Source organism: Trifolium pratense, linkage group LG2, assembly GCF_020283565.1.
Source record: "Trifolium pratense cultivar HEN17-A07 linkage group LG2, ARS_RC_1.1, whole genome shotgun sequence".
Taxonomy (NCBI): Eukaryota; Viridiplantae; Streptophyta; class Magnoliopsida; order Fabales; family Fabaceae; genus Trifolium; species Trifolium pratense.
In genome coordinates this window covers 26,430,042-26,451,621 of record NC_060060.1, presented here as the reverse complement: position 1 = coordinate 26,451,621, position 21,580 = coordinate 26,430,042, and the positions used below count along the sequence as shown (strand labels likewise).

Below are 21,580 nucleotides of genomic sequence, written 5' to 3'. Positions count from 1 at the left end.
TCTGTGTTCGTCGTCATCATGAAAGTATGAAACAAAGGGATATAATAGGCTGAGCCTAGTTAGACTTAACAAAGTCTATATCTATCCTGGTCAAAAAAAGCATCAGTATGCTACCAAGTACCAACTTATGTGACTTCTTTTCCAATAATAAATGGCACAATTGGTATGCAAATAACTTGGTCAATTAGCAATTAGAATAAACCAATTTAAACCAAAACTGATAGCGCATACAACACAAATGGAGTAAACACAATCAATAAACTTATAAAGCTTATAAAAAAAGAAACTTATAAAGGGGAACACAGCAGCAGAAAGAAAATAACTTTCATACTACAAACAATTTCCCCAACAAAATACACTTTTCCAACTATCTTTGTTTCTCGGTTCATAGTAGTATCGATGAATCCTTGAGACACTCAATCTCATCTCTTCAGTACCATTTGAATTGCATTTTGTTGAGGCTGAGTCAAGCTCTGCAGTGCAAAAAGACAATACATTACACAAGTTTAGCGACATTCATCTGTTTGTCTCGAAAGTTTCACTTGCTAAAAAAAAATAATGCTTCATAACCTTGCATATGTGATCTAAGAGTTGTCTGTCCGACTGGGAGAAGTTAGCAAAGAAATCCACAAGGTAATTTACCACATTTATCTGTCAGTAGCAACCAAAATTGTTAACAAATGCATATGCAGGTTAATGCATTTCATTAAACAAATGAAACAGACGCCAATGTGAGACCTGATTAAGAGGATCGGCAACATATAAAAGGTCATCTTCATACTGATCATCCTGATCCTTGTGATTTTGAAGCAAAGTTCAACAATATTAAAAATGAAAAAAAATAAAAAGTTCAGTTTTTAACTCCAACAATATACAGTCATAATAAAGAGATTATGATGTGACAATAATGGTAAATCAACCAAACCTCGTTAAATACTTTGGCCATTGCTTCAAGATGTTCATATGAGGGTTTTCCCAGAGCTGACACTGAAGAAAGAAATTCTTTATCATTATCAATGCCATCTGTTTGAACTTCTTCCCAATCACTATCCTGTAAGAACAGTTCATATGTAATAAGTTCATTAATCAGTGTATACTTAACACACATCAATATTCATTAACCAACCTCATCTTCACCAGCTAAAACTTGTTCTTGTATTTCAGTTAATGCATCTGCCAGTAAAGCCACAATCTGCAAGATATTCAGAAAAATACAAGTACCATAATTATAGCCTTATAGGGAACTCCACAAGTACATACCAATTCATTTACTTAAATACCCATTCATTTCTGTCATTGATAATTGATAGAGACAAATTAAGAATTATTATGCATTTATGCCACAATCTTCTTATGTCATTGATACCCATTCCTTCAAGTAATTACATTGAAGAAGTATTTGAGTTTTTTAGTCAAGTAAAGATGATAGGCAAACATATTGGTGTTTGTCTTTCCGCTTGTATAAAAAATGGAATACCTTTGTAGGAAGTGGTAACATTACCCACTGATCTGGAGTTGATTTAGCTTTTGATCTTGTGGTTATTCCTGTGGCAGACTTCACATGACAAATAAGTTACAAAAAAACAAGCACTTTTCAAATCAAGAATATACGAGATATATAAATAATATAACAGTATACCTTAATCAGGTGACCTTGGACACGTGTTTTTTCCAGTTCACTGTGCTTGCTGTTTAGCAACAAGGCCAGGGCACTTGTAGTAACTTTTATTTGATAGGCCCCCTGTATTTCACCTGCAATCATTTATTATGTGTAGAAAAATTATTTATCATGCTCATGTGCATATGTGTTTTACTTAATGAAGAGAAGCTCTCGGTAAAACCATAAAAGACAATAGCAAATCTGATCAAATGTTTGTGTCAAAAGAAATTCATTTTACAAGAAAGGTGGCAAAAAGTAACGGAAGATGAAGGACATAGTTGAGCTCATTCAATAAACATCGCATGATTAAATACCACACAGCTATATGCAATATCAATCTTTTGAGAACAGAAGAGAGGGGACAGTAAGGTCAGTCAGCAAGTTAGTTAGGAGGAACAAGTTACATAATAAATAGGGGTTATGCAAGTAAAGGAATTATTCAGAATTGTTAGCATTAAGAAACAGAACTCAGCAACAAAATAAAGCATTGAGAAACAGAGCCATCGCTCAGCTGTGGTCCTGTAAGGGGAAATCCTTAGAAGAGAGACTTTTGTCCTTGCTTTATTAATTTCAGTCAAGAAATAAAATTACTCCATTCTTTGGGTTTCTAACAAAATCTCAATCTTTTGTATACAAGGTGCCAGCACCCAAGGTATTAGTTTTATAATTAAACAAGAATGAAACTGTTTGGATATGTTATTACATTATTATTAATCTGTACTTTTTCAAAATAGACCCAATTTTCAGAACTAGTTTTGGGGCATCCTGACTTTTTAATAGCCCATCATCCCAAACTCTATGCTGATTAAACTTAAACAACCCCATCCATCAAAACCTCAAGAAGCATGCACCAAACCATTTCAGCTCATCAATGGCAGAGATCTTCATCAGAAAGATTGTGCATTTACATGGTATTCCTACTTTAATACTACGTGACGGAGATTATACTTTCCTTAGTCAGTTCTGACAGGAACTTTTCAAACAAGAGGGGACCACCCTTAAATTTATCACTGCTTATCATCCGAAATCTGATAGGGAAAACAGAGGTTTTGAACCATACTTTAAAAACTTATTTGAGATTTTATGCGCTGACAAACCAAAACAATGGGCCTGTTTTATTCCATGGGCAGAGAGTACAGGTACAACACCAGATTTCAAACTGCAACGCACACCCTTTGAAATTGTCTGTGGAAGATCTCCTCCCACTTTGACCCACTTCAATCGACGTGATACATTGGAGGATGCAGTTGCTCTGGATCTCATTGCTAGGGATGGAGCCCTACATCAACTCAAGTAACATCTGCAACGAGCCCATGATCATATGCACTATTATGCCAATGGACACATGAAGGAATCCACTATAAAGGAGAGGGATTGGGTCTATTTAAAAATACACCGACACAAACAGGTGTTTATGCCCACATGATTAAACCCCAAATTGTCTGCCAAGTATAATGACCCCTATCTAGTCCTTAAACAAACCGGTGCAGTGGCTTTCAAACTTCAACTACCCTCTATAAGAATTTATCTGGTGTTTCACGATTCTCAATTGAACTGAAGAAAGTTGTTCGACAGCTCCATGTAAATGCAGAATTACCTGCATAATTTCAAGACAATGGAAGTGACTTGTCAACCTGCTAGAATTATGAATACTAAACAAGTCCTGACGCTAGACACACTTATCCAACAAGTGTTGGTACAGTACAGTAGCAAGGCAAATCAGCAGAGGACGCCACTTGGGATGATAGGCTAACCAACCAGGATCAATTTCCAGACTTCAACCTTGAGGACAAGGTTGTTCTCAATGGGCGAGGTATTGTTAGGAATCAATATAAAAGCCTATAAAGGTGTACCGTAGGACGAGGGATAGGAATACAAAAACCAGTAGTTAGTTGGGGTAGTTGGTAGTTACTTGTTGCTGCTTATTTCTGTTACCATAGTTAGTTGGTTTCTGTTACTGTAATTTGTTAGGAGGGTGAGGAAATCATTTTACTTGAAAGTCAGAATAAGAGAATGATGTAGTGTGAAGAGGAGAATAGCTCCTATGAGTACCAATTTTCTTTGTTATCAATAAAACTACCAGGGACGACTAAACTCTCTTTCCTCTATTGTTGAAGCCCTAACAACATGCTTATGATGGAGATTGTTACATTGTTTGTTAATTTGAATTATTAGCTCCGAGATATTTTCACCAAGTCTCATAAGGGCCAAAAATTAAATTATAAAAAAAAATCCAATCCAGACTTCCATGAGTGGACTAAAATCACAGATCAATAGTCACTTTATCTGTGAGAATATACTTTTGGTGGAGATTGTTACATTGCTTCTTAATTGGAATTATTAGCTTTGCACAACCGAGAATAAATTGTACATGTAACAAGTTTAATGCATATACATATAGCACAAGCTTGAGGGGTGTTGGTAATTCTGATTTTTCCTCAACTGCGTGTATTCATTTAGAGCTATGCAAATATCCTGTTTTCTAATATTTCCTATTTCCAAATATTTTTTTTTTTTTAGATTCTATCCTGATTTTTAGGTTTGGTCTAGTGGTGAGGGGTTTGGGTAGTATGTTATAGGTCATGGGTTCGATTCCCACTCATTGTAAACAAAAAAAAAATAAAAAATAATATAGTAAATTTGAAATACTTTTAGGCAGTAATTACACAATTGCTATAATCAATGAATTTATTTTGTACAAAGATTATTATTAATTCTGATGGCTAGGTTGTTATTATTTCTAGTGTTTAGATCTCTCAAGTCAGTATCAATTCCAGTCTTGATTTCAAGTGTTACTTATCAAACACAACAGCAGAAGGATGCTAACCTTGTTGCCTAGCCCATTCTGACATTACATAAGCAAAGGAATTATTATGTCCCTCAGCGGGAATTGAAATTAGCAAATCAATAAATTGTCCAACATTAGGAACACTCATGTGTACCTGCATTTAACCAAACATTTCAAAAATTATCTCTGTGGACAAAGGACAAGTGGAAAGCTTCTAGCCAAAAAATAATGTCGTACAAAAGAAGATGCCGAGAAAACATGACAAAATGGAAACAATGAGTTAAAAAGACTACTCCAAAACAGAAACTCCTAGCTAACAGAATAATTATTGATGCAAGAGAAACAAAGAAATGGGGAGAAACGGGAAGGTAAAAAGTAGCATTTTGATTCTATTCAAACATTTCTAGAAGCATTGTCTAATGGTAGTATACAAGTTTTATAAATGATCAATCAATCCTGGATGTACGGGCTTTCTACTTCTGTACACAATTAATAATAGAGAATTGGGACCATTAACTATTACCATAAAAAAACTAACAGTAGAATCACTCAAAATTAATTTAAACAATTTGCTATGTTAGTATTACCAATCTGGCAAAAACAACTAGCAATGAGCTTCTTAGGGATGAAATTTGAGCAGATTGCATACGTCTGACAAGAGCAGCAACCAGGTCATGTATATGTACAGCCATTTGCGATGGTAAATGCAATATGAGCTGAAGAATGTAACTCCCAACAAAAAGAGACCCGGAGCTTTCCAAATTTGGGTCTAGTAGTCTGTTTGAAATTAAATCAAGGAATCAAGCAACAAATGAGAAGCAGAAAAACAGAAAGCACAGATATATACAAAAGCAGAAAACATAAAAAGTGAATAAAATAATAAACTACAACTTGTATCTATAAGAAGAGTGCATGTGAAAAAGGGAAGAAAAGTAAGCCTTTTTCCAGTTGCATCACATTAACAAATCAGCAGTTAACCTTCTCTTTTCATATACGTGTAATTAATGAGTTTACACTTTTTGCTATGATGGTTGCCAACATAATTCTAACGACCATGGTTATCAAACTCTAGATCCCACCTAAGATGGTTTGATTATAGGAAAATCTTAAATCATGGGATCATAACACAGTTCGGAAAGTTCCTACCTAATTCATAAGTTCACATATATATTCTCAAGAAATAGGGTAAAATATATTTTATTGAATGAATAATGCTTACAGCACATCAGATATATATATATATATATACAAGGATTGAAAGATAAATAAGGAAATATAATTAGGACTCCTGTATAATAAATTCCCTAAAATTGAATAATAATAATAATAATAATAATAATAATAATAATAATAATAGTAATAATAATATGGTTTTAACATACAGCTGTGTGTAATTAGACATACATCTGCATGAAACAGGGCAACAAATTCATTTTTCAATAATAAACAAAAATCGTAGCCAGTATTAGAAGTCAAACATTTGCCATACTGTATTTCTCCTATTCATATCTAAAAGGAAGGCTCAATATGAATAGTATAAAGTTCAATAAATAAAAAGTATTTCAATAACTACTGTGTATGGTTGAACTCTTAATTACATGTGGATTGGATTCTAGTCCACATAATTCAGTCTGTAACTGGAAGAACCTAACATTTCAAACTATTATAGAAAGGATGTTTCAAGCAATTGTGATAATTAATTTCCTACAAAATTTGAAATAACAGCCAACTACCTTGAGGCTATATCAAGTAAGCTTCTCATAGTTGATCCAGAATCGGGTCCCCAGAAAAGAACTTCTTGTCTTCCCCCAGATATAAAAGCACATAAACATTCTGTAGCATTCTGCTCAGGTAAAAAGTCAATGCAAATATATCATTCTGTGTTGCAATAAGAACTAAGAAGTCATTGCAAAATCAAGTAATAAAATAAGATATGCATATATATTTTTTTATTAAACAAACTGACCTGAATTTCACTATGCTCATCACTTTGAAGGATAATTCTAATAGCAGCATCAAAACAGACATCATATACTGCTTTCACTACATCGCCAGGGGCATTCTGTACAAAGCTATGACATACTGAGATTAGAAAATTGTAGGATAAATACAGTGTACAAAGGTCAAACTTCAATGCTATTTAATGAACTTAAGTTTAAAAATAAAAAGTGAAAAACAAATGCATGCAAGTATACTTGCCTTCAGTAACATTGTTACCAGATCTAGTGAACCAGCTACCAGACCATCAGCCTGCTCTTGGGGCTATACAAACATTTAAAGAGTGCATAAATAACAAAGGGTATTATTTTTAAATCGTTAATTAATCCGGACTTTCAGTAACTTTAAATAGTCATACTTTATTTAAAATTGGCCCAATATATGGCAAAATTCTGGAAACCAATGGATGTATACATCCAGGAATGCTTTTGATTGCCTGAAATATAAATTTTATCAGTTGACAAAATAAATCACCTATAACAATAGTAAATATTGCTGCCAAATCATTGGTTATGAACGTAGAATCTAGCCATATATGAAGCATAATAAGAAATGAATTCAGATCAAACAAACATCACAGAGAAGGTTAAACTTTGCAGCTGAAGAGTGGTTTGAGGTTGAATTGGTGTTTCAAGAACAAAACCTTAATGACCGCAAAAACATCAATCATTACATTCTCCACCAGAAACAGAAAACAAACAATATTCTGATACCAGTTGTTACAAACCAAATATATATATGGAGTAACAAACTGTATAGATGGACAATTCTCCTTACAACCAGAGAATATTTTCCTATTACTGTCTGGAAAAGAAGTTGCAGAAAACAGAAAATAACATTGAAAAGGAGCCAAGCTCCTTACAAGGTGGTAGCGGAAATTAAGAAGAAAATTAAATGATACACCCCTGCTGAGAAGGAAAATGTATCCTATCCTATCTCAGACTAACTATTGTAAATATTAGAGAAACTGTTAATTGTATTGGTATTATTGCAGTAAAAGATTACTCTTTTATAGGAGAAGGTACACAAAATCTACTCTTCAAATCAAGGAGTATATACTCGCATAAAATTAAACGAGTAAAATAAAATAAACTGATATCAACAATAAATACAAAAGCTAATATTTTCTAATATTCTTCGAGACACTAACCAACCCAATATTCAACAAAATTCACACCTCACGTTAAGGGACAAAACATGTGACTGATACTAAAATAACATAAACCTTAACTTATGAAACTTAACTATGTTAACATATGAACTTATAACTTATATTTTTAACATATCAACCTTAAATATGTTAATGAAATTCCTTTTTACACCGTCAGGCCTCAGTTAAATAAAATAATAAGTAACTAGAAAAAATTATAATATAAAACTTATATGAATATGTCATTTAATTTATATTACATGATTCCACTAGATTGCGAGTCTCACAATGGATGAGAAGTAGCCTAAAATTTGTTTATAAGTGGGAGGCATCCCTCACTTTACAGGTTTGGTTAGTAAAGATGAGTTTGGCGAAATTCCAAAGTCTAAGACGATATCAGAGCCAATATATTCAGGTCAGCCTCCAATATTATCCACGCACCAAGCCCAATCTTTATGGGTGTGTGGGTGTTTCAGAAAAACCTACATCCAACATTGAGAAAGGGAAAAGGCCTGAAAAGAGTTTTTAAAGAGTGCACCCTTAACTTTACAAGTCAGTTTTGTGGGATTGTTTTAGGTCCAACCCGAATGCTAAAAGATTGTATCGGAGCCTATCCAAGATTTGTTAGACAGCAGCTATCAGTCCAATCGGGGTCCTGCTTCAAATGTCTAGTCCTCACTCCTCAGAGTGAACAAAGTGTGTTGAGGGTCGCGTATTAGATAAGATATCTTGAAAATTTGTTTCTAAGTGGCTTGAAAAATTGAAGTATTAAAATTAATATATAAAAATTTATATAAGCATGTCATTTACGTTCTTTTACATTTACCAAATGGTTCAATTGCTAATTTTATCCAACATTTCAAATTCAATCAGTTAGTTTTTCAATTATAAGATTTAAATAAATATTTAACATATAGGTTATCAGCCAGTTTATCTATACTTTTCCAAACTCACGTTTTGCATACATATCTAGTTGAATGCAATTTATGTAGGATATACAAATTACAACCTCGGTCATAATCATAACTATTTGTTATATGTTGACAAAATCAAGAAACTCAGCAGATAATAATATTAACAAAAGAATAACATCAAAACCATTACCTCAAGAACTTCAAGTGCATCAATACTGATAAAAGGATCCAAAATATGTGATGCCCATACATTAAGGATTACAGGAGATAAAACATGTTCTACTATTTCTGGTGATTCGTAGCCTACAATATAAAATGAGGGTATAAATACAAGCAAATGACTAGCTTAACACAATATACAAACATGTATGGAAGTATGACTAGACCAGAAATATACATATATATATATATATATATATATATATATATATATATATATATATATATATATATATATATATATATATATATATATATATATAGTAGAGACACACACACACACACACAAGAGAAAGATACTACTAACCTGCCTTTACTGCTTCTTGCAATGTTTCAAGTACCATATGCAAGGTTTCATCTGATGCCTGGAAACCATATTAACGTAACTACATCTTGCAATAATAGCAAAATATATATATGACAAAGGGATTTATATTGTACAGTACATGATTAAGAAGATCTGTGAGGGATGAAAATAAACCGAATAATTGTGGTTGGACAATTTCTTTCTTTGCTTTAGGTAGAAGTTGAGCAAGTGCCCTGCAGGCACCTACTTTTACAGGTGGAGGCCTGTCAGATTAAAAGTTAGAAGAAAGCTTGATGTACAAAGAATACTATTTGACAAATGTTTGCTTACACATTCATCGTAATTGCCTTCAGTGCTGCATCAAGAGAGTGCTCCAGTACTTCACTGCTTATCTGTAAATTAAGAGAAGTTAGACAGAGAAGGAGAAACTATCCGAGAAAATAAAATAGGACAGACAATAGTTACCACAGAGGAGAATTTGGCAACTGAAGTAAAAATACGAGCATATAGAAAGGGGTATTCAAGAGAATCTGCACAAAAAAGAGGGAAAGTGAAATATATATACACACACACAATTGGAGTATAATGGAAGCTTAAGGAAGAATTGAGAAATGACCTATTTGAAAGTCCTCGACAACAATCTGTTCAATCATGGTCTTCAAATTACTTGTCTGAAACCCTGACTCCTATATGAAGATAATAAAAATATATATCAAAGTATAAGCATATCTCGGTGCAAAATAGAACCCAGTTATTATTGAAAATGGAGATATAAATACTTAAGCATGTATATCAGCCCATACGAATTAAGAAAACTGAAATCAATATCCCATACCTGTGTCTCAAGCAGTTGTTCTGAAAGAGATGACAAGGCAAAAAGAGTAGCTTCTCTTATCTGACACAATATGTATAACACTGAATTTAGAACTTAGAAATGGTAAGTTCCATGAAATGATTGATGCGAAAGCAAAAACTTTTTCTCATGTTACAAATAAGTTTTGGGACCATTGGAATGCATACCATGGCAATATTAATACAGCATGTGTTTCACGATATAGATGAAATATACAGAAAAAACAGATCTCAAACCACCAAGGGAAAGTAAAAGGAGCCCTGTGAGGCTGTGATTAATAAAGTTGAGAGATAAAAAGAATAGAAGGGAAGAGACAACAGGGGGAGAAGAGAAATTTAGGCCATAACAATCTTGCGAAGGAAGGAATAAACAAGAAGGAAGGATAAGAGAAGCTTAACAATCCTAGTTGAGGCATCCAGAAATTTGTGTGAAGACTTTGGGGAACTTTGAAAAAGAACGTTGGTAGGCCCTCAAATATCTGAGGGTTTTTTAATCTTTTTTACTTTTAAGTCTGTAATAAAGAGGAACTTTCCAATGGTGAGGAGCTACTAGACCACGTCGTTTCTTCCTCACTAATGTTTCTAAGAGAGTTACAGAAAAGAAAAAGAATAAAAAAAAGAGGAGGATTGAGAACCAGCATTATTTTTAAATAGCTTTTGTCAGCAAGCCAATTAAAATCACATTATACTCTCTACTAGACATACTAGATAAATTCTAGATCCAAGGAAAACAGAAATTCTGTATTTACCCTCCACCAGCTTGCATTGCCTGCCACTTTTCTTGTTTGAGACTCGTTGAACCATTGTTTTGCAGCATCTATGACGGCCAGATATCCTTCACCATCAAAAGAATTGACTACCTCTTCCAGTAAAAGCACGCCTACAAGAAACAATTTTCTGATGAAGCTCGTGAATACCTCTACAACATATACATAAATCCATATGAACACACCAAATAACAGAAATGCAAAATAGAGATTACATACTGGCAAAACCCCAAAGTTTGCAGAACTCACAAGACCAATTGGATAACTTGATCAGATTTGGCTAATGAACCATCCAAAATGTTTCTAACGGATATTCATGAAGTCTAGAGAGTTAACTTCATTTATATTTGTGATGCATAGTAAATGCATCAATGTATTCCAGTTTATCTATCCATGAGGAATAGGATACAGAACAAAATCCATCCATTTGTTACCAAAAAGGGAGGTGATGAATAAGTTAACATATGTTCTTCACTGATGCAATTCTAGAAAACTCGAAAATGGTAGTACATATAAGGATTAAAGTCCTTATTATAACAGACACAAAACATAATCATGATGAACAAACGACATAGGAACCTTTCAACCAATTTGAAATAAACCATCACCTTTAAAAATTTAAAATGACAAATAAAATATTAAGGAAAGTTAAGAGACCAGAAATGCGACAGCTATAAGTGGCATCCTCTTCATCAGCAATGAACTGGTTGGCATCCGCAGACCACGTATGTACCTAAGAGTATCCAGAATAAAAATAGTCAAGGATTCAATTGCTGCAAATTTAGAAAAGAAACAAGTAGAACATCATAATGGCACTACTATATATCACCATGATTTTTGTTGTACCATATGATGGTTAACAAATATGATTGATACTGTTTATAACCAGAATTTGAGAGATGATCCTAGAGGAGATATGGTAGATTAACTGTCTCACAGGCCAAAAGGTTGGAAGGTATACATAATAAGGCACAAGAAAGTAATTGAGGTGGTAGAGACTATTGAGAGTTAGTTATTGAGTAGCATCTAGAATGGTTGTTTAGGGGAGGTGACTCAGCAGACCAGAATTGTTGAATGATTATTCTTTGTTGAGATAAAGAGGAAAACAAGGCATATGATGAGAGTACCTAAGTCTGGATTACATAGATATTAAATACTCAGCATCGTTAATACATTAGGATACTGCTTGACAAAATAATGACAAGACATTAGGAGCAGTAGGAAAATTCAAAATTGTTTTACCTGTTGTTCCGTCATTTGAAGAAAAGCAATAGTATAGTACACCAATTCTTTGACATTAGCTGCAACCACCTATAAAAGCTCAAACCACATCAAAATAATTATGCAATGGAACAGAACTATAAAAAAACAAAAGATATCAAGAACGTTCTGAACTAACCTTTCCTAGTCTTGAATTACCCACAATGGTCAACAGAAGTTCAAACAGCTGTATTAAAAAAATTAGATGCAAAACAATAGTTCAAAGGTTACATAAAGAAATCAAGGACGCACAAGCATAGAACTATTTGACCCTGATTGATACATTAAGACATATCTGAGCCGGTTGATTACTTAAAAAGTAAATTACACTATCCCCTATGAGATGCTTAAATTACATTGACCTGTCATCCATTTTGAACACTCTCATATTTAAGAGGTTAATAAAGGCAGCCAATGTTGTCAAAATCAAGATTCTACCTAGGATCAGGATGGGGGAGAAAAATCATAAACCAAAGGATCCTAAAACGGATCATAAGATCAACCTAAAATGTAATATTATACTTTCACATAAACAAACCTCTAGGTAATGGGAAACATCAATCCATTTTAATACAAGGGAAATGCTTTTTATAGCGAAAATATTATCACGAAAATGTGATTTACTTTAATTAACTTAATTTCTCTTTAGTAAAAAAAATAAAACCAGTTTATCTATTCTCTCTCATCGATCCTCCTTTCATCTTCAAACTGCAACCACCCAAATAACAACACCCCCATTTCCTATGCAATTTCCTAATGTTCTTCTCCCAAGCTTCTCTCTCAACTTCATGGTTAGTTAAGTCCCTCTCTCTCTTCCATTTATTTTTCTATCAAACTCATGTACCCAATTGAAGTCTCTTTCTATTACCCTCTCAAGGCCTAGTTTTCTCAATTGGATTTTTTTTTCTTATTTGAAAGAACCGTATATTGTATTATGATCCTTGTTGGGACATAAAATTCCAAAATGGGGTTTTTGAAAGTGAAGATTTTGATAAGGATTTGGGTTTCTCTGTTTTGTAAGGTATTGATGCATATTATTTGGAAATTGGTTGCGGTGGAAGAGATGAAAAAACCTTAACAGAATTTTTTTATATTCGGGGTATATAGCACCGCTCTTAATATAAACATGTTTATAAGGAGTGAGGAACAACAAACTTTAGTTGAGCCTGTCAAGGTATTTTTTTATTTTCTACAATACAACTCTCAAGGTCACAAGGAGCGCGTTCAACTAACATTTTTTGAAATAGAGAGGACAGCAATGCAACTTAGACATTTTCTAAGGGTGGAAGGTGGAGAGTGTAATTACTTACTATTTTTTTAGACAAACGTAATTACTCTTAAAATTAAAAAGTATAGAAATTGTAACTCCCAATTCTTTCTATGTAATAATTCGATGAAACAATTATGAAACACTAAAGATAAAGATCAAAGATAGAGGCTCAATTAAAATATGAATATAAGGATAGGGGTTTCAACATATAGAGATCAAGATAACAAACAATATTCAGTTACATTAACTAGTTGACAAACACTAACATGGGCAGGCCATGAACATGATAAAGTAAAATGGAAACAAAAAGCCGTTGAACCACTATTGATTGAAGAAATCACTCATTGCATATAAAATAAGTCAGTTAACTCTGACATGAAAACATGCCAAATAGTGAAATATCACTTGCATTATCAAATCATGAAAGTAATAAACATCAAAAACTGCTGCGACTGTCACCTGGATAACAAATGATTCAAGGCTTATCTCTGAGCCATCAGAATCATATCTTCCTTCATATGAATCTTCCATTCCTTCGATAGATGCCTGCTCATAAACTCTCAAAGAGGAGACAAATGTATTCCACAATGGTCGCAATATGACTACAATGAACAGCATCTTGTCAAACAAATAAAAACTAGAACTAAGACAATTGACAAAGGCTAAACAACAAAACTATGAGAATAGACATACCCTCAAATTCACTTTTAATTAGGCTAGAGAAATTCTGAATAAACTGATTCAAGCACTTCAAAACCTTAAAGAAGAAAGATGCAATATCGGGTTATAACGTAGGAAACTAGGAAAAAATGTAGAACTCAACTTCTAAAAAAGCAGACCAACCTCCATTCTAATACTCCAATCATCTGGATTTTCAGATTGAACTGGAATTTGTAGAATAGAAGAAAACTGTTCCATCCATGGTTTAAGCAAAGGAACTACTAGAGAACTCGTTTCTGCCTAAACGGTACATCAAGACATGTTAACAACAGAATAGTAAAATACGATAAACCAACAATCAATGGGAACTGTGCAGAGTTATTTAGTGGCAAGGAAATACATTATAAACACCACTCATTGCCCCCAGCATAGACGTGCAAGAATAGACTATTGAAAGGGCCTTGGTTCGTATGTATGTGTCATATATCTGCATGGAGAAATAGAATAAAGAAATATTTGTCACATGACAGAAGAGGCACAATTTACAATATAAACAGAAGATTGGTTATACCCCTTTATTTTCTTGTTCTTCTATACGGAAAAAAAAAAATGATCAATAAATGATTTATCGAAGAAATTGAATTACTATATAGAAATTCACAAGAAAAAACTAATATGCAAAATGCAGGAAGACAAAAAAGGAGACTTCTATCTATAAACAGGATTTGCCAATTCATTCAATATGCTCCTAGGAGAAAGATACCAAGGGGAAGAGAGAACGTGTTAGGATATCTAATAAAGGGGAATTAGAGTAGTTAAGAGTTATTAGAACAATTAGTTAATCAGTTGGTTAGTTTGTTATGTGATTGTTCAGCCTGTTACCAAGTCTTTAAATAGCCCTCAATTGGTAGAGGGGGCGATAGCTTTGAATAATTGAGTTTAATGACTGGTTAACCAGCAGTCAATAGTCATAAAACTCAATTGTTCATAAATATCTTCTCTTGCACCAATTGAGGATTATTCAAAGACTTCCAAACTAACCAACTAATTGCTCTAACTCTTAACTACTCTGATTTTCCTTTTTTTCTATATCCTAACAAAATCACTATGGAAATTTAGGGTCAACACGTGTATACTTGCATTCATATGAATAGTCCTCCCAACAGCAACGTAAATTCTTCCTTTCAAGTCAATCAGCGTTGGGAAAAAATAAGTACTCTAACAAGATTATGCTAACATGAGTACAGCATAAGATAAGCATAAAACTGGATAGTTAGAAGGCTAACAAAAAAATATACAAAATTATAACCTGCGGAGAGGATACAATGGTCAGCAAACTTGGGAAAAGAGCAGGTATTAATGTTGGAACCATTCTATCATCCAAGTCCGCAGAGAGAAGAACCAAGCATTTCATAGCTCCATGGACTAGAATAAATAAAATTATTAGAGAAAATATGAAATGGCCTAGCATATAGAAATTCAACAAGACAGTACAATCCTAAAACAGCACAATTATTGACCATTTAAATCTTACCAATAAAATTAATAAAGCGAATGAATCAACTAGTTACCAGCATCAAAGCCAAAATTAATTATTTCAGTGTTTTATCATCTGGAATATGAAACTTGTGGTCAATGATCCAAGTGTTACATAAGTATGCTAAGAAAAACATAGAGCTGACACCTTGTCAATTCAGGGGAAGAAGTGTTGTTTTAGAATTTGGGTTGGGCTTAATTCAACCCCACAAAATGGACTTGAAAGGTAAAGGATGTCCACAATATCCAATGTGGAACTCTCTGTCTCAACACATCCCCTCATGACCAGGACTCAGCATCTAGGGCGTGACCCAGGTTGCCAGAAGGATCAAGATAGTCTCTACTGCCATATTAGAATTTGGGTTGGGCCTAACACACCCCTTCAAAACCATCTTGTAAGATTGGGGATGCCTAACTGCTACTTAAACCATATCACTATCCAATGTTTGACTTTCAAAGTATTAGGTGCCAAATTTGGGCCTTACCTTGGACCAACAAATGGGCCAAATGGAGAATTGATCACAAACTACTTATGTGGTAAATCTGTTAGAGGAAATGCAGCTATATTAAGGAGAAGGGAAGCAAGTGGAAGGGCATTCACCATTATTCAGTTAGAAACCTTATGGTTTGAGCAGAGAGAGAAATGTCTCTTCTCTGAGGAGCTTTTGATCTAGGGTTACAAATGTTAGCTTCTATAATACAATTATTTTCAATTCAATAATAGAGTTTCTTTCCTTCTATAAATTTGGGTTCCTATCACAAAGTGTTGAAAATAACGTAGGTTGTTGCTCTATGTTGGGATAAAATATCTCATATTTCCCCTTTCTTCTTCTATACATAATTGCTATGATACTATTTCAGTTATGAGGGCTAATTCAATTTCCATTTTTCTAGACTAACAATTAATAGGGTTGATGTACAGTAGTCTATAAATATGAGTCTATAATTGGTAAATCAGTAATACTCAGTTTTTTCTCATCTCATTCAAGTAAAAGTGCTCCTATCAGATAATATATAGTATACACTCCATAAGCAAACGGAACCCAACTTTCACCTAAGGCTTTTCCACAATCAACCATAGTTTCGAACGTATAAAATCCCATAAATCACCAAGTCAGAATGAATTGTTTACCTCCATTCAAGTTGGTTTGATTGTTGATCAAATTCAGGAGAAATGGCAACAAATCTGACCATTCCTCTGGCCAGTCATACGCTGCAATGGACGCCACAGCCACACCAATAGCTGTGCAAATTTTACGATGAGGGTCATCTAATGTCAATAGAAGCATCCTGCGGATGATATCCTGATGATGTAATACAAAGTAGTTAGCACAGGAAACATGCTTTTAGTATACCATTCATTAGGTGACCAATTGCAGAATAGAAAAAAAAATTAGAAAGGCAGAAAAACAAATAGAACAACTACAGTTGACACAGAAAATATATTTTCATCAGTATTGTAACCATTATCTCATAGGCAAGTCAAAAAGTCCAAAGAAAGTATGCATTATGTATTCTCCTATCAATATGTGTTCCAGAATTTCATATTCGGGGTAATACATTATCTGCACTCTGCAGACATATATGATATATGACCTTGAGGGCAACATTGAACTGTTGAAGGATAAAAACATTCTTCTGCAAATACTACATTAATAGTCATTGTCAAAGGCTAAAAAGAATCTTCTGTAATTAATGGCTGACAGAAACTGAAAGGAAAAATCTACTTTGTCCAAATTTAGCATATTATACTACAATGTGATTTTAGACTTCCAAATGACAAGTAAACAGAGTATTTAGAATCCAAGGGTGAGGTTTCCAAAACCAAATCAAATCCTAATCAGACACAAGTTTCCATATAACTAAATCTTAGTCAATTTTCCTTGGGCCAGATACTGAATCTTCCAAAAAAAATCTTAGTCAACTCCAGCTCAGATAATAGTGTTTCGACTGATACCTTGTAGACTGTGTTATCAATAGAGAGTTGCGGAAAATCAAGAACTATGTTATCGATGGTGGATGGCGGACCATGGCGAAGTGCGAAAAAACCAATATATCGGCCAACATATGGCGCTTCCATATCTGGGTATGGCGCCGCCATCCATCACAAAATGGCCACATCAGTTTTCCAAAAATCTGCCACCAATATCCGCCATGGCATATATTTGACATCACTGATAGAGAAACGCCAAAAACCCGCAATGTGAAATAGCATATAGCATTGCAGGTAAATAGCAGAAGAATCATAGTGGTTGAAATACGACAATTATCAATTATATATAATAAAAGGTGTGTTGCATACAATTAAAAAAGTGAATGGAAGCGGAGTGTAGCTTACATAGTGAAGGTTTACGTATACGCTGAATATAGGAGGAGTACCACTGACACTTTAGTTTTTTTATTTTCATAATAGTTACAGGTCATGTATGCACACATGCAGATTCTTCAGTTTTATTAGTTTAGAAAACCCTAAAATTCACCAAAGGATTCATCAAAATCGGCCATTGTTGCCCTAATAGCAAAACTAGGATAGTGTCGCGGTTTTCATAAAGGATTCACCAAAATCTGCTATGCTACAGTGCCGCTATTTGATAACACTGATTGTAGATATCAACTTTTTTATAATATTCAAATTAAAATTAAAGCATATTTACCTTTTCATCAACAGAAACCACAGGAGGTTCAAATGAGTCTTCACCCTCCTGCCAATGCTTTTTAACTAACTGCTTTAGAAGGACTGCAGCTAAGTAGAGGACAGTTAAATTATCCAAGATCATAAGCTCGTGGAAGGAGGAAAATGAATAATTTACTGGCAGACATTTAAGTTGTAACTTGTAACTAGTAAAGGCTTTAGTATGTGGAATGAGAATAGGAACAAGTAAGCTTAAAACTTTTTATTTTCCTCTTAAAAGAATAAGAATCTGTTTGGTATTGGAGTAATTTTGCTGTTTTTATTTCTTGTTTTCATTGCTTACTGCTTTCAAATGTTTGTGTAGAAAACAAAGACAAGGGATAGAAGAGGCAGCGCATGAATGTCCTCATCGAGTAATTCAAAAGATTGGAAAATTTGATAACAAGGAAAATATCAATCCAAGCATTATTTCATACCACAAAATATTTCTGTAATGACAAATCAGTTGTTTTTCTTCTACTTCCTAATTTATAGCAAGCTCTATATTTTAGTATCGATTCCACTAACGGTAAAGCAAACATAATGACAGATAGTTATAAACATCCATTCCAAGAATGAATCATAAAAAGTACATATTTGGGCTCTGAATCAAAAATAAAAAATCTATTTAATCATTAGGAAAAGGATATCTGACGCAGTCCCACAGCAAGTTCCTTGTTTGCTACGACTTTCGATAATGCACTACCAAAACCTTCAGGAAAATTCAACATATAAATTATAATTGTTCTACCAGACTGAAAAATTGGGTAAAATAAACATGTTTCTAAATGAGTATTACTAATTGTTCTCCTACTTCTTACAAAGTTGAAGTTTTATAAAAGCTAAAATATATTTACAAAATATATACATAAAACACCATGTAATGCTTTAGTAAAGAAAATCAAGCATATAATGCCCAAATCAAGTAGCATTTTTTTCAAGTCAAACACATACAGCATTAACGGGGAAAAAGCAGCAATTCATCACACTGCCTTGAAAATAAAGAGTTAAATTATGTTGACTTCATATGGACTTCTTATCAACATGAATGCATATAACTTTTTGTCCACATTACCTGTACCTTGTGCCACATATTCAGAAATCAGAACCTAGTTATAAGCCCGTGACTTTCTTGAGAGTTAATTATCATGACCTTGTTTCATACATACATATCCATAAACATATACCTCTAAATACCAAAAACCAACCCTCCTTCGCAAAACAAGGAAAACAAAACACATTATGGCATTGTAGAACTAACTTAGTTTCAAAGTCCATCATAATCCTATCACATACAATACAACTCAATGCCACAACCATAGTTTTAAATTGAAGTCCGCAACCGTAATTGTGGCCGCAGTATTGTTGATGCGGTAGTCTCTGCAACTGCATCGCACCGCAATTGCAGTTTGATCTTTAATCACCCATACAACCGCAGCGTAACCGCATCAGCATCAGACATTTTTGGACATATTCATATTTAAATTTTCTCACTAAAAATCAAAATTTCAGAACCCCAAATCCCAAAATGCTTCATATCTATTGAAAAATCTTCCTTTTAACAGTCACTTAACTTTGTATTTCAAGCCTGTCCCAATCATTATCTATGGAGCTAATTGAGACTCTACAATTGTGGTTAAATAGTGTAGTGGCAAGGTGGTGCTACTTAGTATAGATTGGGAAAGTAAAAAATCATTTTGTGCCACGTTGCAACAACCACAATGACCGCAATAGCAACGACCGCAAAAGCAACTACATCGGCAACCGAAAGCCCAATTTAAAACCATAATTATACAACAAACTTAATTGTTTCATACTTACATATCCATAAACATATACACTCTAAATATCAAACCAACCCTCTTTCGCAGAACATGAAAAACAAAACAAACAATGGTGATTGGTGCTGAACTTGGTAGGGAGGATCACGGTTCGATCCCCCGCAACTGCGCGATTGGAGGGGCTGGAACCACTTGATGCTAGAATTGACCCCGAACAGATTAAACTGGCGGTGAAAGCAAAAAAAAAAAAAAAACAATGGCATTGTAGAACTAACTTAATTTCAAAGTCCATCACAATTCCAATCACAAACAATACAACCCAATGCCATCACCATTCAACTGTAAACGAAATTGAGCACAGTAAAGACAACAACCAGAGCACATGCCAAATAAGGGTTTTAACAAAGTAAAATTCCCAAATATTTAGGGTTCTAGGACGAGATAATTCACAAAACCTGATTGGCGAGAGGCTTGATCAAGGGACGCTTCGGCGAAAGAGCGAACCTCCTGGTTAGGGTCAAGTGTGGCAGAAAGGCAACTGAGAAGCCATTGCTGATCTTGATCCACAACGTTGGCCATGATTACACCAAATGAGAAAACCCTAGAGGCTCAAAATAGAACGACGGCGTTTTTGCTTTTTGGCTGCTTCACTTGAGAGCAGCTTTTTCCCGCTCAGTTAGGAAGGAATGTGGAAGAAGATGCTGGGGTTTTATAGCTGGCCAAGACAGACAGTGGCAGAAATGAAATTTCGTGAATAAGCACACTTTATGTTTTATAGCTGGAGTATTTATTTATTTATTTATTTTTTGCAAAATTTCATCCAATAAAATGTTTGTAAAAGACATGTCGTAAGTGTAACTCAAATAGTAGTTATCAGTGATATTATTGAAGTGGCTGGGGTTCGAACCCCGATTCCACAATTCTCCACATTTAAATGTGTGTGACTCTAACCACTAGGCTACTTGACCCAAAAAAAAAATGTTTGTAAAAGGCTAAATTGTACTTTTAGCCCTTAAGTTTCAGAAAGTTGTGATTTTGGCCCCCTATGTTTTATAATAGCACTTTTGACCCTCTATCTTTACCCACTTTTACAAAATGTCAATTTGGACAAAATCAACACTGATGTGGCATGTCACTTAAGTGACTCAGCAGCCACGTCAGCTTTTTTTCACCTAATAATTTTAAAAAATAAACAAGAAAAAACTCAAGTTCAAGCTTCTCTGAGGTAAGACTAGCGATGTCCATAGTTTTACTCAGTACAATCGGTGCAAGGTTAACTGTTTTTTCCTTATGGTATCATCCTTGTAGTCCTATTTTAGAATAGATTGTGTTGCATGGTTGTTGGAGCCAATTCCACCAACTTTCCAAACGTCATAATTTTCACTAGGATCACTCATGTAAAGTTGAAAGTCGTAGTTTTTGTCCCATCCTGAAAGCTGGAAAGCGACTTCAAATGGACGAAGACCACCAAATTGTGTATATCCTTGCTTGGTTTCACAAAGAGATTGGTATCACTTAGGTGACTTGTCACATCAGCATTAACTCGGTCAAAATTGGCCTTTTGCAAAATGGGGTAAAGATAGGTGGTCGGAAGTGCTATTTTGAAACATAAGGGGTCAAAATTGCAATTTTCTGAAACTTAGGAACTAAAAATGCAATTTAGCCAATGTTAAATAGTGTTGTGGTCACTAATTGAGAATATCAATTAAAAAAGAATTATAAATTTAATACTTTAAAATTTTAAAAA

The 21,580-nt window shown here is 34.0% G+C and overlaps 1 protein-coding gene across 2 annotated transcripts; it reads right to left on the bottom strand.

The window, feature by feature from the left end:
• Positions 1–166: 166 nt before the first annotated feature.
• LOC123911634 (importin-9) lies at positions 167–20,569 on the bottom strand. 2 transcript variants are annotated; one of them, XM_045963095.1, is made up of 33 exons: positions 20,289–20,569; positions 18,703–18,764; positions 18,036–18,128; positions 16,514–16,685; positions 15,155–15,270; positions 14,246–14,332; positions 14,029–14,145; positions 13,879–13,942; positions 13,645–13,787; positions 12,055–12,102; positions 11,898–11,966; positions 11,313–11,388; positions 10,638–10,768; positions 9,872–9,931; positions 9,653–9,722; positions 9,502–9,566; positions 9,367–9,428; positions 9,176–9,299; positions 9,037–9,094; positions 8,701–8,813; positions 6,805–6,882; positions 6,648–6,710; positions 6,415–6,510; positions 6,182–6,291; positions 5,036–5,225; positions 4,488–4,602; positions 1,640–1,752; positions 1,478–1,555; positions 1,127–1,192; positions 926–1,051; positions 739–795; positions 571–651; positions 167–473 (listed from the first exon to the last, which is right to left on the bottom strand). In XM_045963095.1, the coding sequence occupies exons 1-33, from the start codon at positions 20,410–20,412 to the stop codon at positions 423–425; spliced, it is 3,078 nt and encodes a 1,025-aa protein (XP_045819051.1). In that variant the 5' UTR covers positions 20,413–20,569; the 3' UTR covers positions 167–422. The 2 variants fall into 2 exon arrangements, 1 of the variants encoding a protein (XP_045819051.1); XR_006810605.1 differs by lacking the exons at positions 167–473; positions 571–651; positions 739–795; positions 926–1,051 and having other exon boundaries at positions 1,153–1,192; positions 1,478–1,545.
• Between the last annotated feature and the right edge of the window lie 1,011 nt (positions 20,570–21,580).

Coding starts and splice junctions, on each gene's coding strand:
- LOC123911634 (XM_045963095.1), bottom strand. CDS start 20,412: ATGGCCAACGTTGTGGATCAAGATCAGCAATGGCTTCTCAGTTGCCTT. Junction 11,967..12,054: donor GTAATTCAAGACTAGGAAAG/GTTAGTTCAGAA, acceptor GAGCTTTTATAG/GTGGTTGCAGCTAATGTCAA. Junction 9,723..9,871: donor AACAACTGCTTGAGACACAG/GTATGGGATATT, acceptor ATCTTCATATAG/GAGTCAGGGTTTCAGACAAG.